This window comes from Phytophthora parasitica (assembly GCF_000247585.1).
Source record: "Phytophthora parasitica INRA-310 unplaced genomic scaffold supercont2.4, whole genome shotgun sequence".
NCBI lineage: Eukaryota > Oomycota > Peronosporomycetes > Peronosporales > Peronosporaceae > Phytophthora > Phytophthora nicotianae.
The window spans coordinates 459,208-474,777 of NW_008648990.1; the positions used below are offsets into that span (position 1 = coordinate 459,208).

Consider the following 15,570-nt stretch of genomic DNA (forward strand, 5'->3'; position numbering starts at 1 on the left):
ATGAGCAGTTGTGTCCCTTGGTGACTTGAGCGTAACCTTTTGGCGTGGTATTTATTTTTGATGTATACAGTATACATGTTTACGTCAGCCGAACTTCAACGTGCTTCAAGTCTTTCATTGCTGCTTCTACCAGGTAGTTAACAGGTAGTTAATTAAAGTATGGCGTCGCTAGCTGCGCAGTGGCCGCACGCTTTCATGCGCACGGCGGAAGGTATCACTCTGCACTACGTGGATGTGGGGCCTCGAGACGCATTGCCTGTTGTGCTGGTGCACGGCTGGCCTGATCTCTGGTTCGGGTGGAGGGTGCGTTCGATGGATATCTTGGATACGCTTCGTGTTATCTAACCGTTAATTACGTGTTCCAGCACCAAATCCAGGCACTGCAGTCATCCTACCGTCTCATTGTACCTGGTTAGTGGAGGAAACATTGCAATTCTGTGCTGTGATAACTGAACGAGATAATATCATGTAGACCTCCGCGGCTTCGGTCAGAGCTCCACACCACAGAACGTGGAGGCTTATGGCGCCAAGAACGTCACGAACGACTTGGCTGCACTCTTGGGTGAGTGATTTATCGTTTGAAAGTTGAAACTTGTTAAGTTTCTAACGTGGTTATGCTGGTGATAACTCGTAGACGGCCTGGACATTGAGAAGGCTGCGTTCCTCGGCCACGATTGGGGTGGAGGAATGGTAGTTTTGTCTACAATCCAGCAAAGTGTACTGGTGGTTCTAACGAGTTTCTTTGCTCTGCCAGGTCTGGCGCATGTGCCTTTACCATCCTGAGCGAGTGATCGCTGTTGGTGCTGTGTGCACAGCCTACACGCCTCCAGCCAAGCGCTTGATGCCATTAGACGTTGTCGTCGCCAAGGTCCCGTATTTCTCGTACCAGAAGATCCTGGCAGACGCTGAGAACACGGGAAAGATGTTGGATACAGCTCCACGTCGCTTCCTCACTGCTGTATTCCGCAAACACTCGGAGATGAGTCCGACGCTGGAAGATGGCAAAATGCCGATTATCGGTACGCTCCAGGGCGTGACAAACTCCACGGATCCAATCTTCACGCAGCGCTCGGCAATGCTGTCGGAGAAGGAGCTTCAGTACTATGTGGATCAGTACAAACGCTCCAAGTTTCAGAGCACGTGCCAGTACTACGCGACGCGAGAGATCGACTTCAAGGACGAGCAGGGGATGGCTCCAATCATCAACCACCCGGCGCTATTCATCGCCGCGGCAAATGACCACGTTCTTAAACCCGAATTGGCTCACAAAATGCATCGATTTCTACCTAATCTGGAGACCCACGTCGTGGATGACGCCGGCCACTGGGTCTTATGGGAGCAGAAGGAACGCGTGAATGGGATTCTGAAGGCCTGGCTGGACAAGCTCTCGGCTACTGGAGCTAATCGCAGCAAGCTGTAAGCAGAAAGGAACGAGTGTGAGGAAGAAAAGAGTCAACTGCATTATCTTAGCTACGTATTCGAATGTATTACCAGCTAATTTGATGAGAAGTTGCTATTTTGCCTGCAACTATGGTACAATCGATGTCGGTTCGCAGATTCGGTCCAGCCACTGATGCAGAATTCTCGTGATTTCGCCCTTTTGCTCCCACAGAACCCAGTGACCAGCGTTTGCCACAACCTGCTGCTGCATATTTGGGACCAATTTGCGCATGCCTGCTGCCATTTCGGGTTTAAGAACGCGATCTTCCGCAGGACTGATCAGAAGAGCTTTGTGCGAAATGGTGCGTGGAAGTTCACGCTCATCGTTGAAGTCAATGAACCGCGCTGCGTAGTAGTTGCAACCACCAGCGAATCCCGAACGCTCATACTCTGCAACGTAGTAATCCAGCTCGTCTTGGCTCAGTAGCTTGGACGGGTTCGCGAATATCGGGTTCGGTGAGGCTGGTACACCGCGGAGTAGCTCGATAAAGCTAAGAGAAGCGTCGATATCAGTGTGGATCCTGAACGTGGCAGTGAACAACCGTCGTGGTGCAACATCTAATAACTTAGCAGCTTCCTCGGGTTGGCTAAGCAAGCTCATGTACGAGAATTGGGGAACAGCGCGGACTAACGTGTCTGTGTCCACGTACATGGCATATACGGCGTGCAGACACTGCAGACGGCAATAACCCGTTCCGGGTGGAACATACACATCCGCCACGTGATGACAGCACCCCAGTCATGACCGACAAACACAGCGCGAGGGATGTTTAAGAAGTCCAGCAGTCCGGCAAGGTCCCCCGTCACCTTCTTGGTGCCGTAGCCCTCGACAGTCTGAGGGGTTGAGCTGCGACCGAATCCACGAAGGTCAGGAGCGATCACTCGGTACGTCTTGGACAGCGCTTGGATCTGGTATCGCCAACCGAACCATAGATCGGGCCAACCGTGGACGAGCACAACGGGGGTAGCATCGCGTGGTCCGACGTCAATGTAGTGCAGCGTGATGTCATTGCCGACAGGTGCGTAGTTGTGTTCCCATTCGTCCCAGAAGTTCGATGGCTTGCAAGCGCTGGAATAGGAGGAGTTGAGATCCATTGTTGTAAATTTGAAGGCAGGTAAGTGTTGCGTACGCGGTGAATTGGAAAATGATACCTGCTTCCAGGGTTTACGAACTTGCACCGTCACTCATCGGTCCGTTTTGTATCGGGAAGTTATGTATCTTCACTGAAGATTCTTCAGGCCAAGATAATATCCTAGTTTTAACGACGTGGAAAGCATCGCATAAGTATCGAGATTGCAGTCTCCACTGACTACAGGATCGACTACACAAAGTGTGAATACTATCATCTTGGCTGTGTTATCATGACAAATTCCGATAGTACAGCACAGAGTCAAGCTCTTACGGGTTCAAAATATTTTTCTACCTGTACCCGAACTTGTTCATGAAAAACGATGGCCAACGCAGCACGTTACCGGTAGTTAACCCTTGAAATACACCCGTGCGAAGGTAATTTACACCACTGGAGGCCTACAACTCGCAGGCAGCAAGCTGCAGGCTTGCAACCTCCACATCTCTCAGGAGCGGCCAGCAGCTCACGTGCGTGTTTACGTGCCAGAAGCAAACGGCCAATTGCGGCTGGAAAAATGGGACGCTCAATGTAAATAACTGCGTCAGGACATCCGCGCATGTTGACTTGACACTTTTTCTTGGGTTGCAAGGTGCTCTTGGTGGCATTCGCGAACGCACCGCTAAAGTACCAACGACCATGGCAACGACGTCACACTTCTGGGACGAATGGGAACACAACTACGCACCTGTCGGCAATGACATCACGCTGCACTACATTGACGTCGGTCCTCGTGACGCCACCCCCGTTGTGCTCGTCCACGGTTGGCCCGATCTATGGTTCGGGTGGCGATACCAGATCCAAGCGCTGTCCAAGACGTACCGAGTGATCGCGCCGGATATGCGGGGATTCGGTCGCAGCTCAACCCCTCAGACTGTCGAGGGCTATGGCACCAAGAAGGTGACGGGAGACCTTGCCGGACTGCTGGACTTCTTAAACATCCCTCGCGCTGTGTTTGTGGGTCACGACTGGGGTGGTGCATTGATCTGGCGCATGTGCATGTTCCACCCGGAGCGCGTTATCGCCGCCTGTGGCATCTGCACGCCGTACTTCCCTCAGGGCGATACCTGCGTCGACTACGACAAGCTCATCCCGGCGATCCCGCAGTTCTCGTACATGAAGCTGCTCGGAGACTCGAAACGAGCAGCCAAGCTGCTAGATAAGGATCCGCGTCGTATCTTCACGGCCATGTACCGCAAATACGATGAGTTCGCGGACGACTTTGAGTTTTTGAAGATGGTGGAGAACGTCAATGACTCTGCAGACCCCGTGTACACACAGCGGTCTGAGTTGCTGTCTGACGCTGAGTTAGACTACTACGTTGCGGAATACTCGCGTTCGGGTTTCTTCGGATCGTGCAGTTACTACTCGCAACGCAAGCGTGACTTTGAAGATGAGAAGGACCTGCCTCGAGTGATCAAACACGACGCTCTCTACATTGGTGCTGTGGACGACCCCATTCTTAAACCTGAGTTGGCGGCAGGAATGCCTCGCGTGATGCCCAACCTCAAACAGGAGCTGGTGCACGGCGGTGGTCACTGGCTGTTGTGGGAGAAGAAAGACGAGGTGATCGACATCTTGCAGCGCTGGCTGAAGGAGTTGGAATTGTCTAAGACTGCGGCAGCTCTATAGAGAAACAGTGACTGTAACAAGGTATACTGCAGTGATCAGGAAGTCTTACCAAAGCAAGACGTTAGAATAAAATAAAACATACACACAACCATGGAAAAGCTCACACGATACTCTTCTTCTTGGACAAGCCCACTCCCGCCACTGTATTGTTTCATCTTCTTCTTCGATCTAATTACTGCTCCGCGGCCTTCTCGGCCGCCTTCTTGGCCTGGTTGGCCTTGTAGATCTCGCTGCGCTCGTGCAGCACGAGTTTGATCCGCGCCATGGACTTCTTGACCTTCGTCCGTCGCGTCGGGTTGGGCATGGCCAGGTTCTTGGCGCGGCAGTGCTGCAGCTCCGTGAGAAGAGCGTTGCGCTCCTTAAGCAACACAAACCAGAGCTTGTGTAGGTCCTCAGTGCTCTTCTGACGCAACATCCAGGCCTTCCAGTCGCCGCCCACGACCACCTGCTTGGAGCCCACGCTGGCCGGCACCTGCGTAAGGCTGCTAGGCTTGGCGCCCTCGCCCGCCACCTTCTGTACCGGGAAGAAGTCCTCGAGGCCGCGACGGGCTGTCTGGCCCGCATTCACGCGCAGACCACCAAAGAGACGACGCAGCTGGAACGACATGATTGATACACTTGGTTAATGCAATGTGCGGCTGCGATGGCCACCAAGAGACGGAATCGTGCTAAGTACGATCTGAGTCCAATCTGAGTCTGAGTCTGTCGGATTACTTGTACTCAACATGCGCTATGACTATGTGGAGCTACTCGTGACGAGGTTCTGCTGTGAGCCCTTGGAGATCAGCTCTGCTCCATGACACTCCATTTTCTCCGTCTCAGAAGGTGCGGTCAAACTGCAGAGCCCGTTAGATGTGGGGAATTGTCCTGCTGGCTCGCGTAAGCAGCGAATTGAAAATGACACGGACGACCAGCCGTGGGAGCGCATTTACCCGATCCAGACTGGCCTAGTGACAGCGTGAGTTTGCTCCGTGGAGGATACCGCTAATGTCTTGGAGAATTCCTTGCACTCTGCGAACGAGATCCAGGGAATGTCGAGAATTCATAGACTCAAAGTGAAACCTAGCCGAATCGTTAGAGTTCGGAGGAAGAGTGAAATGATGTCACTGAAATCGATGTCACGCTTTCCCGCTCACACAGCCAAACAACAGCATAGGATAATACTCAGGTACGATGTATGACTGGTCTTGAGTGCTTAAGGAGATGAAGAGCTGATTTATTCTTCTCGCCGACTACGTGGCAAAGGCTGGATGAATGGGCGGTGTGGATCGAAGGAGGCTTATGGAAGTCTGGGTCGAAAGTCTCTGGAAGTCTTTGGAATGTGAATATTCAGGTATACACTTGGTATGCAGAACATACCTGGTAATTGTGGTGACTGGGTCAGGGTGGTTGCTGCTTTGCGCATTAACGAGCATGCACGAGTTTCACCGATGCAGATACTTTTCCTTCTGGATGACGACTATCGATATGCCAGCTGAACGAATGCGACTTTTACCGTGATTAAACATTCTTGAAGTACCCTTTGTTCCGACGTTCACTGCTGAAAAGCGTGCCGTCCCTACGGTTATTTTCCGTAAGTAACCATGCTCTAGTGTAGCACGGCATCGCACTGCACCATTATTGCGAGCTACAACGTACATTGTGCTAACTGATGTCTGCACAATATGGTGGAGATGTGAGTGGGAAAGCTACTTCGGTTTTTGGATTAAGCTTATGAGTGGTGGTGGGGTTCCCAATGATCAAGGAAATTGCTACATGTACCAAGCAACGCTGTCTTTTCATTTTTGACATCGCTTTAGAGGATCGAGAAGGACGTGTGGAGTTACCTCCTACCCAAGTAACCATACCAACCCGGTACAATGCAGTAGCTTGATGCGTGTCAGCTATCGTAACAATCAGTTTAATCCCTGCGGAAAATGAAGCGAGTGTATGTACATGTCAATCCATATCGCTCGAGACAGCTTCAGTGGATTACTCCATACGGCTAAATAAACTTAGCATGGATACTGGCATGCTTGTTTCTTCTGCGGAGCGATGACAGCTACAGCTTCGGTGGACGCTGATAAGAAGGGAAGCACACATTATCACACTGCGGCAACAAGTTAATATCTCAGCGTTTCAGTCGCACAACGCCGGCCCGGAGGCCAAGTGCTACCTTCCATCGGTGCAACTTGCACTGCAAGCGTACACGTGTAGGTATCCCTTCGATTCCCCCTTACACCTGAAGATCTGCCGCAATAATGCGGTTGCTTTGCTGCACCTAAACTTTTGTTGCAAAAGTGGATCGTGGGAGTTTTGGAGCGAAGTCAGAGGTTGTGGAAAATGATTGTGTAGCCATTTCGTTTTGCACCGGAATCCCCAGATTCAAGTGTGTGTGTAACGTTCAATTTGTACTTAAGACGGCGAGCCACAAACTCCGTCAACACCCGTTGAGAGGCGAAAGTTTTGCTGGACATGTATTGGTGACTTCGTGCGTGTACTGGCGTCAAGTATCAAGCTCGCCGTGCTCGAGACTGTCAGCACGTCAGCTTGCATTTCGGCGGTGTCTTCAAGATCGCCAGGCTGGCGAGCGCATGATAGGAACTTCATGCCCCGGCCCATGTTCCATCGCCCGTGTTGTGAATCGCTGCAACATGAAGCGACCAGCTGATTCGAGTCGCGAAATTCGCCTTGCGCATGGCTTCCTCCAATCGCCCCCATTGCGAACGCTTGCGTCATGGCACCAAGCGAAGGTAAGCTGCAGAGAGAGTAGCACGGAGGTCTAGCAGAGTACCACGAGCCTCAGTCGCGTCACATACTGAGCTGTTCATCCAAGCCGACGGCGTGTTGTTCAGTCCTGGAGTCTCCGGCAGAGACCCATGTGACGTGGCCGAAAAGGGAGCTGGCCAAATCGTTGCGGTTGCACTCTGGTTCAACAAGCCCTTTTTCCGCAAGTGCAACCTCAAGTTACAGCCATCGTTCGTCTGCATCTGGCAACAGGACAGGATACTCTAACGGACGGTGTGAATTATATTCATATATCTGCTGTGGCTCGCTGCCTAATGCATAGCTTGTCGGGAGTGCAGATTCAGGGGACAGATTCTTGTCGAGATTCTGCTGGAGGTTCGCCAGTGGATGTCACGGTTTAACATCGTCGGTTAACCGTCGCCTCTTTTTCGCGCGCCGTGACGACAGCTCATCACAGTCGACATGTGACAGGCGGGCTATCCGGTGCAACGGCATACTGAGCTCAAGTTACTTTTGTGTACGTCTGATGTACCGGCGACCGTTGAGGTTTCTCTGACGCGAGGCCGTCGACGCTGCCGACGCGGTTGCTGTTGAAGCTCTTCCATTTGCTGCAAAACTAGCCGGCTGTCCTTTCGTGTGCTGCACAGCAACTCGCATGAGTGCCGCATTTGGATTTCCGTGCGCGTTTCCATATTGAGCGCGCTCAAGTTAGCCAGCGGCTTGCCACGCACTTGCATCGACTTCATTCCGCTTTTTGCGTGCTCCGTGGCATTTCAAGTCGAAGTTTCGTCGGCCGCAGACCCCCCACTTTTCTCCAAATTCCATCATGAGCACCGAGGAAGTCTCGCCGCGCTCGCAGATCCGCCACAGCCGCTCCATGGACATGGGCGTCGCCCGCAAGATTGACATCTCCGGTCAGATGGAGGAGGTGAAGGAGCTCATCCGCTCTACCAAGGTCTTCAACGACGACGCGGTGACCAACGAGGTCGAGTGGTTCTATGGCCCACTGGGTGTCCACGACTTCTACTTCCTGGGCCAGTCCCCGGCCGTGATCGCCCACCACATCCAGAGTCTGCTGGCTGCCAAGCTCATGTCCAAGGCCTCGAACCGCCCGGACGTCAAGCTCGAGCAGGAGGGCGACAAGGACGCCTTCTTCTCTGTGCTCAGTAACGTCGCGGGCAGCAACAACAAGCCCAGCCGTCGTGCCGTTAGCTACGACTCCGGTATCACGGAGACGGAGGCTCTCGAGCGTCGCATTGAGAAGCAGTATCTCAGTGGCTCTAGCGGTATCATCGGTGACGGTGTCAAGGCTGGTTACCAGTACCTGGAGAAGGCCGAGTCCACCAAGAAGCGCACCTACCGCATGCAGTGCTACCGCTCCAGCGGTGTGCTGGACCCTATCACAGTGCCCTACCACGTGCGCATGTACTTCCTCCAGGAGCCGGACTTCGTTGACCCTAACGTGAGTGAGAACGAGACGGACATCAACAAGGTGGCCGACAAGGTCTTCCTCGAACGCTCGGGCCCGCGTCTCCGTGAGGTGTACCAGGAGTGCATCATCAAGGCCATGAACCAGATGACTCCTGCATTCCACTCGGAGGTCTGGACGGAGTCGGACGGCTCCAAGATGGCGCGTCTCGCCATCGCCTACCGCAGCGGCTCGACGCACTCGTACTTCTCCAGTATCGCCGATGTGTACCGTCAGCACGGCCTCTTCTCGCAGCGCAAGTACGCCGAGTTCTTCGCCAACGGCATCGTCATCTACTGCTTCTACCTGCAGATGCTGGACAACCCGACGGCCGGTAAGGGCTCGTTCGAGGAGCGTCTGGGCGCCACTGTGAACGACGCGTCGATGCACTTCACGCTGCCCCGCACGTCGCTCACGCCCATGCTCACGGACGGTCTGCTGACCCCGCAGCAGATTGCCTACGCCTACGCGGCCTGGAAGTTCACCTTCCACTTCATGCACCGCCTGCCGGAGTCGTTCGCTATTGTCAGCAAGTCTCTGCGTGACCGCGACCCGAACGCCTTCGCTCGTCTGGAGCAGCTTCGCTCGACCATGAAGCTCAACACGTACACGGAGTCGCAGATCCTGGACCACATTCTGAGCTCGGCCGAGATCGTCAAGATCCTGTACGCCGAGTTCCAGGCGCTGCACGAGCCGACCAAGGACGGCAAGCGGCCCGAGGTGGACACGAGCGCCACGCTGTCGACGCTGCGCAAGTCCATCGTGGCCGAGCAGGCTCTGCAGATCTTCTCGCTGTTCCACATCTTCAACAAGCACATCCGCAAGACCAACTTCTTCGCCAACGACAAGGCCGCGCTCTCCTTCCGTCTGGATGGCAAGTTCCTGAGCAAGACCGAGTTCCCGGATGAGCCGTACGCCATCATTTACGTCATCGGCTCCGAGTTCCGCGGCTTCCACGTGCGTTTCCTGGACGTCGCTCGCGGTGGCATCCGTATGATCCGCTCGTCGCACGCCCAAGTGTATCTCAACAACGCGTCGTCTCTGTTTGACGAGTGCTACGGCTTGGCTTCGACGCAGCACCGCAAGAACAAGGACATCCCGGAGGGTGGCTCCAAGGGTGTGGTGCTGCTCAACCAGGCTCACCAGGACAAGGCCGATGTGGCCTTCCGGAAGTACATTGACGCTGTACTGGACCTGATGCTCATGAAGGAGCCCGAAGAGGACATTCTGTTCCTGGGCCCCGATGAGGGCACGGCCCACCTCATGGACTGGGCCAGCTCACACGCCAAGGCGCGTGGCTACTCGTACTGGAAGGCCATCACCACGGGCAAGTCGGCATCGCGTGGCGGCATCCCGCACGACGTGTACGGCATGACCACCCACAGTGTGCGCGAGTACGTGCTGGGCATCCAGCGCAAGCTGCAGCTTGAGGCGCCGATCACCAAGGTGCAGACTGGTGGCCCCGACGGAGATCTGGGCAGTAACGAGATCAAGATGAGTCCGCAGGAGGAGACGATCGCCATCGTCGACGGCTCGGGTGTGCTATACGACCCCAAGGGCATCAACCGCGAGAACCTGGTCAAGCTGGCCGAGGCGCGTAGCCCCATCTCGGGCTTCGACACGAGTCTGCTGTCGTCCGAGGGCTACTCGGTGCTGGTGTCGCACAATGACGTGACTCTGCCCAATGGTGAAGTGGTGGAGAACGGCACGGAGTTCCGCAACTTGTTCCACCTGCGTCCAAGTCTGTCGGCCGACTTCTTCGTCCCCTGCGGTGGTCGTCCCGCTGCCGTCAACCTCAACAACGTCGAGCAGTTCATGTACCGCGAGGACGGCCGCACGCTCCGCTTCAAGTACATCGTGGAAGGAGCCAACCTCTTCTTCACGCAGGACGCTCGTACGCGTCTTGAGGATGTTGGCGTCATCCTGTTCAAGGACGCGTCGGCCAACAAGGGAGGCGTCACGTCGTCGTCGCTCGAGGTGCTGGCCGCTCTGTCCATGACGGACGAGGAGTTCGCCGAGCACATGCAGGTGGACGAGGCCACCGGCAAGGCCCCGGCCTTCTACGCCGACTACGTGAGTGAGGTGCAGAAGCGCATCGACCTCAACGCTCAGCGTGAGTTCGAGTGCATCTGGCGTGAGCACGAGCGCTCGGGCACGTACTACTCGCTGCTGACCAACCAGCTGAGCGAGCGTATCACGGACCTGAGTGCCAAGATCCAGCACTCGGGACTGTGGGAGAACCAGGCTCTGCGCGAGAAGATCTTCGCGGACGGCTTCCCGGAGATCCTGCTGCGCAAGACGTCCAAGGAGGAGCTCATCAAGCGCCTGCCGGAGAGCTACACGCGCGCCTTCTTCGCGTCGCAGCTGGCTAGCCGCTTCATCTACAGCGTCGGCCTCGGCGCGCCCGAGTTCTCGTTCTACGAGTTCATCGAGGGCCTCATTGGCGGCGGCAACTAAGCGAGCAACAAGGCATAGAATGCGTAGGAACCGTGATAAAGTAAATGTACATGTTTGAAAATTACTTCGGCAACTTTAATATTGGATGGCATTCAGACGAAAAAAAACCATTAAAAAACCATTAAAAATGGCTTTTTTTTCGTCTGAATGCCATCCAAGCCTATTTTATTACACCCAAAATTTGACTATTTTGACCCCCCCTTTATTTAAGTTCCGAATAACCCAAATGAACACTGCCGTCGGATAACATTCATACGAAAAAAACTGATTAAAAATTTGATGGGTTTTATTCGTCTGAATGCACTCTGTCTCTATAGAGCTGCCGCAGTCTTAGACAATTCCAACTCCTTCAGCCAGCGCTGCAAGATGTCGATCACCTCGTCTTTCTTCTCCCACAACAGCCAGTGACCACCGCCGTGCACCAGCTCCTGTTTGAGGTTGGGCATCACGCGAGGCATTCCTGCCGCCAACTCAGGTTTAAGAATGGGGTCGTCCACAGCACCAATGTAGAGAGCGTCGTGTTTGATCACTCGAGGCAGGTCCTTCTCATCTTCAAAGTCACGCTTGCGTTGCGAGTAGTAACTGCACGATCCGAAGAAACCCGAACGCGAGTATTCCGCAACGTAGTAGTCTAACTCAGCGTCAGACAGCAACTCAGACCGCTGTGTGTACACGGGGTCTGCAGAGTCATTGACGTTCTCCACCATCTTCAAAAACTCAAAGTCGTCCGCGAACTCATCGTATTTGCGGTACATGGCCGTGAAGATACGACGCGGATCCTTATCTAGCAGCTTGGCTGCTCGTTTCGAGTCTCCGAGCAGCTTCATGTACGAGAACTGCGGGATCGCCGGGATGAGCTTGTCGTAGTCGACGCAGGTATCGCCCTGAGGGAAGTACGGCGTGCAGATGCCACAGGCGGCGATAACGCGCTCCGGGTGGAACATGCACATGCGCCAGATCAATGCACCACCCCAGTCGTGACCCACAAACACAGCGCGAGGGATGTTTAAGAAGTCCAGCAGTCCGGCAAGGTCTCCCGTCACCTTCTTGGTGCCGTAGCCCTCGACAGTCTGAGGGGTTGAGCTGCGACCGAATCCCCGCATATCCGGCGCGATCACTCGGTACGTCTTGGACAGCGCTTGGATCTGGTATCGCCACCCGAACCATAGATCGGGCCAACCGTGGACGAGCACAACGGGGGTGGCGTCACGAGGACCGACGTCAATGTAGTGCAGCGTGATGTCATTGCCGACAGGTGCGTAGTTGTGTTCCCATTCGTCCCAGAAGTGTGACGTCGTTGCCATGGTTGTTGGTACTTGACGGTGCTTTTGTGAATGCCTCCGCAGACGCACTGGAAAATGGCAAGCGCCAAGGAAAAGTGTCAAGCCAACATGCACGGACGCCCTGGTGCAATCGTAGTGAACGTGACGCCACTTAACCCCAATAATTGCGGGTGGCATGTAACTTGCTCCACACGCAATAGGTGCCACCTGCAAATATTGGAACGCTGAGCTTTGAGGGCAAGCCACGCTACGCTTGCAAGAATCATACTCTTACCACGTAATAGTCCAAAGCAGAGCATGGCCAAAGGATGTTTTTTTCTTCTTTACCAACTCCCTCCATCTCAATCTATCGCTCCAGTTGCATGTTGTACTGGAGCTTGCTACAGTCCGATCAGGGCGCCAATACGCCGTGGCCAGCAAAGATAAAACAGGATTGCACGACCACGAAAACACCAAGTAGTTCAGCGCCGTTCAGGTCGGTATGGAATCACCATGAAACCAAACACCTTCGATCACTTACTCGCTTACTGGCGGCTTCACGGTGTTTCGATTTTGCGCCACTTACAGGATCATCTTAAGCGGGTCCTCCACCAGCTCCTTAAAGGAAGCCAGCCACTGTGCACCGACAGCGCCGTCAATGACGCGGTGGTCGCAAGCAAGCGTGGCGGTCATCACCTGCGCGTACTTATAAATCTGCTCAGCGTTGGGGTCGTCGTTCGGCACCACCTTCTTCTCGATCGTGCCCAGACCCAGAAGACAGGCCTGGTCCGGACGCACGATGCCGGCCAGCGACTGCACGTCGAACTGGCCCACGTTGGAGATGGTAAACGTGCCGTTGGCCAGGTCGGCCGGCTCGAACTCACCGTCGTTAGCCTTGGCCACGGCAACCTGAGTCTCCTTGCTAATGTCGTCCAGACCCTTGCGGTTCACCTGGTTCAGCACGGGGGCCACAACGCCACCAGCCGACGTGGACACCATCAGGTTGACGTTCACGTCTTTGAACTGACGGATGAACGAGCCCTTCCAGCTCGAGTTGGCGTCCGGCACCTTGCGCATGGCCAGCGAAGCGGCGCGCACGATGAAGTCGTTCACCGACAGCTGCTCGTCCTCGCCACGGCCGGCGTTCAGACGGGCACGCGCGTCCAGGAGCTTGTCGAGCGTCAGGTTGGTCGACAAGTGGTAGTGCGGCACGTCCAGCTTCTGCTGCGTGAACTGCTGGGCGATGGCCTGGGCCTCCGGGCTGATCGGGTAGTCCGTGTAGTTGGCGGTGGCGGTCGGCGTAGCAGCAGGAGCAGCAGCAGGGGCCGCGGCCTCCGCAGTCTCGGCCGGAGCGGCGGTGCCGGCGGCCAGAGCGGCGTCCACGTCGGCCTTGACAATACGGCCGTTGGGGCCCGAACCATTAATCACAGACAGCACAGCGCCAGACTCACGAGCCACCTTCTTGGCCAGAGGGCTGGCGAACACACGGCCCGAAGCGGGAGCAGCAGCAGGAGTAGAAGCAGCCGGGGCCGGAGTGGCCGGAGCAGCAGCAGCAGGGGCGGCCTCAACGGCGGGCGTGGCCGGAGCGGCCTCCACAGCGGGAGCAGCGTCGGCCGAAAAGTCCTTGAAGGCGGCCACGTCCTCCTCCTCCATTACAGTGACGAAGATAGGCTGGCCCACGGCGATCTCGCCTGAGCCGGCCTGCACTAAGATCTTGGCCAGGTACGAGTCGTCAGTGGCCTCGTAGTCGACGACGGCCTTGTCCGTCTCCACCTCACACACAACGTCACCGGCCGAAATCTGGTCGCCCTCCTGCTTGTTCCACTTGGCAATGGTGCCAACCTCCATGGTGGGAGACAGAGCCGGCAGCCCCACGACCTCGTGGTCGGGCAGCGAGCTGAAGCTGCGGGCCGACATGGCCATCGAAGCCTCACGGCGGGCCGCGGCGCCGGCGTGGTGCACGTCAAAGACGGCCGCACGCTGCCATACGTTCTTGTTGCGGAGAGCAGTCTGTACGCGGATGGAACAAACGACCAGCAATTTATTTAGTACATAGTTCACATGCTGTGGCCGCGGTTACTGCAAGCTGCGAGACGCACCTGGAAGCGCTGCATGGTGTCTGGCAGTCGTGACCCGTTCGAGTGATACGGACTCCAAGCAGAAATGGTGGGTGTGATGCCTCCCCTCTTTTTAGCCGCTCGGACGAGTGGATCGGTGTTTGCCTACAAACGCCAAGTGACGACCCCCGCTTTTGTCGCGTACCCAACACACCACTGAGCGGCATTGGATGAAAAGAGCGTGACTTTTGTCCTATCAGCAGCCGTGTGCCGCAAGTCTTTGATTTGATGTGTGCATTCGCGTGTCTCTTGTTCGTGCAATGATAGATTTGATCCCCTCAACAGTGATATACTTCGAAGTATTTTTTTTTCTCGATTAAGCAAAGCACTTTTATTTATAAAATATAATTTAGAAATTAGCAAGTTGTATTAACAGCTTGTTGTTTTTAAAATGCACAATATCAATCAGGGTTCTTGCCACATGTAATATATTCTAAGTCTGTGAAAACCACTTTGGATGGAATTGAGTGGTAGCTTTTTTTTTGGTAGTGAATGGGGGACCGAAACATAATTACATGATACTACTTATAATATATAAATTTTATAAATTAGTATTTCATAGATTATGATATTTTTCAATGATCCAAATGTTTTAACAATGCGTAGTAGAAGATATGTAGCTCATAATTTGGAGGTACGAACACTTAATAATAAAACATGCTTAAGTATATTGACAATATAAAGTACCAGTCAAACGAATAAAATAAAATAATATACAATTATTGTTGCAGAAAATCCAAATATTTCCATGAAATATGGCACGAGAGGTCATTAGAGCATCTCCACCGGTAAGGCATATTTCAAGCGCAAGCCGAGCTCGCGTGAAAGGAGCGCAAGACGAGGTCGTTCCTGATCTCCACAATTGATGATGCGCATGTGCTCCCCGTTGAGGGGTGCACATCGGCCTACGCAATCTACCAGAAGCTGCGCGATCGTTACGAAGGCTCGACGAATATATATATATATATATATATATATATTGCGCTCATGGTGACCCTTACTACATCAACCATTACTTGATGACCATTGAGTATGAGGAGGGCACTGATCTCATGGCTGACTTGCTTGAGTTCGAGCGCGCGCTGGGGCATGCTGCTGAAACTACTGGCATAGTGATGACGGATTAACAGAAGTCGCTGTATCTGTACCACACCGCGCCAAGCTCGTCGAAACCAGACCTGGCAATCTGGGAAACAGGAAATTCATTCCATACACAGATCTCAAGATGAACATTGAACACAAGATACTGGATGACTACGCTAAGCGCAAGTACGCCATTGCCAAGGGAAGCCCGGAATCGCATGCCACGGCTATCGAGACAGCGCACAAGGTTGGCGTAA

The 15,570-nt window shown here is 54.2% G+C and overlaps 8 protein-coding genes across 8 annotated transcripts; 3 read left to right on the forward strand and 5 right to left on the reverse strand.

Moving 5' to 3' along the window:
* Window positions 1-128: 128 nt before the first annotated feature.
* PPTG_03128 (hypothetical protein) lies at window positions 129-1,589 on the forward strand. The gene is made up of 5 exons (XM_008895808.1): window positions 129-303; window positions 366-411; window positions 473-562; window positions 635-690; window positions 755-1,589. The coding sequence occupies exons 1-5, from the start codon at window positions 160-162 to the stop codon at window positions 1,418-1,420; spliced, it is 1,002 nt and encodes a 333-aa protein (XP_008894056.1). The 5' UTR covers window positions 129-159; the 3' UTR covers window positions 1,421-1,589.
* On the reverse strand, window positions 1,520-2,212 carry PPTG_03129 (hypothetical protein). The gene has a single exon (XM_008895809.1). It carries the CDS (start codon window positions 2,090-2,092, stop codon window positions 1,529-1,531), a length of 564 nt encoding a protein of 187 aa, XP_008894057.1. The 5' UTR covers window positions 2,093-2,212; the 3' UTR covers window positions 1,520-1,528.
* Window positions 2,213-3,142: 930 nt separating this feature from the next.
* Window positions 3,143-4,302, forward strand: PPTG_03130 (hypothetical protein). The gene has a single exon (XM_008895810.1). It carries the CDS (start codon window positions 3,207-3,209, stop codon window positions 4,197-4,199), a length of 993 nt encoding a protein of 330 aa, XP_008894058.1. The 5' UTR covers window positions 3,143-3,206; the 3' UTR covers window positions 4,200-4,302.
* On the reverse strand, window positions 4,231-4,964 carry PPTG_03131 (hypothetical protein). The gene has a single exon (XM_008895811.1). The coding sequence runs from the start codon at window positions 4,804-4,806 to the stop codon at window positions 4,372-4,374; it is 435 nt and encodes a 144-aa protein (XP_008894059.1). The 5' UTR covers window positions 4,807-4,964; the 3' UTR covers window positions 4,231-4,371.
* A 735-nt stretch (window positions 4,965-5,699) lies between these two features.
* On the reverse strand, window positions 5,700-6,917 carry PPTG_21209 (hypothetical protein; the record flags this gene model as incomplete). The annotated part of the gene is made up of 3 exons (XM_008896462.1): window positions 5,700-5,757; window positions 6,051-6,082; window positions 6,615-6,917. 3 exons carry the CDS (start codon window positions 6,915-6,917, stop codon window positions 5,700-5,702), a joined length of 393 nt encoding a protein of 130 aa, XP_008894710.1.
* Window positions 6,918-7,562: 645 nt separating this feature from the next.
* PPTG_03132 (hypothetical protein) lies at window positions 7,563-10,950 on the forward strand. Its single transcript, XM_008895812.1, has one exon. The coding sequence runs from the start codon at window positions 7,753-7,755 to the stop codon at window positions 10,849-10,851; it is 3,099 nt and encodes a 1,032-aa protein (XP_008894060.1). The 5' UTR covers window positions 7,563-7,752; the 3' UTR covers window positions 10,852-10,950.
* Window positions 10,951-11,115: 165 nt separating this feature from the next.
* Window positions 11,116-12,451, reverse strand: PPTG_03133 (hypothetical protein). Its single transcript, XM_008895813.1, has one exon. The coding sequence runs from the start codon at window positions 12,309-12,311 to the stop codon at window positions 11,163-11,165; it is 1,149 nt and encodes a 382-aa protein (XP_008894061.1). The 5' UTR covers window positions 12,312-12,451; the 3' UTR covers window positions 11,116-11,162.
* On the reverse strand, window positions 12,418-14,342 carry PPTG_03134 (pyruvate dehydrogenase complex dihydrolipoamide acetyltransferase). Its single transcript, XM_008895814.1, has 2 exons — window positions 14,213-14,342; window positions 12,418-14,123 (listed from the first exon to the last, which is right to left on the reverse strand). Exons 1-2 carry the CDS (start codon window positions 14,225-14,227, stop codon window positions 12,696-12,698), a joined length of 1,443 nt encoding a protein of 480 aa, XP_008894062.1. The 5' UTR covers window positions 14,228-14,342; the 3' UTR covers window positions 12,418-12,695.
* Window positions 14,343-15,570: the final 1,228 nt, after the last annotated feature.

Excerpts from the sequence above, each read along its gene's own strand:
- PPTG_03128 (XM_008895808.1), top strand. The coding sequence starts at position 160 with ATGGCGTCGCTAGCTGCGCAGTGGCCGCACGCTTTCATGCGCACGGCG. Across the intron at positions 304-365 it reads ATCTCTGGTTCGGGTGGAGG|CACCAAATCCAGGCACTGCA; the intron begins GTGCGTTCGATG and ends TACGTGTTCCAG. Across the intron at positions 691-754 it reads ACGATTGGGGTGGAGGAATG|GTCTGGCGCATGTGCCTTTA; the intron begins GTAGTTTTGTCT and ends TTGCTCTGCCAG.
- PPTG_03129 (XM_008895809.1), bottom strand. The coding sequence starts at position 2,092 with ATGTACGTGGACACAGACACGTTAGTCCGCGCTGTTCCCCAATTCTCG.
- PPTG_03130 (XM_008895810.1), top strand. The coding sequence starts at position 3,207 with ATGGCAACGACGTCACACTTCTGGGACGAATGGGAACACAACTACGCA.
- PPTG_03131 (XM_008895811.1), bottom strand. The coding sequence starts at position 4,806 with ATGTCGTTCCAGCTGCGTCGTCTCTTTGGTGGTCTGCGCGTGAATGCG.
- PPTG_03132 (XM_008895812.1), top strand. The coding sequence starts at position 7,753 with ATGAGCACCGAGGAAGTCTCGCCGCGCTCGCAGATCCGCCACAGCCGC.
- PPTG_03133 (XM_008895813.1), bottom strand. The coding sequence starts at position 12,311 with ATGCCACCCGCAATTATTGGGGTTAAGTGGCGTCACGTTCACTACGAT.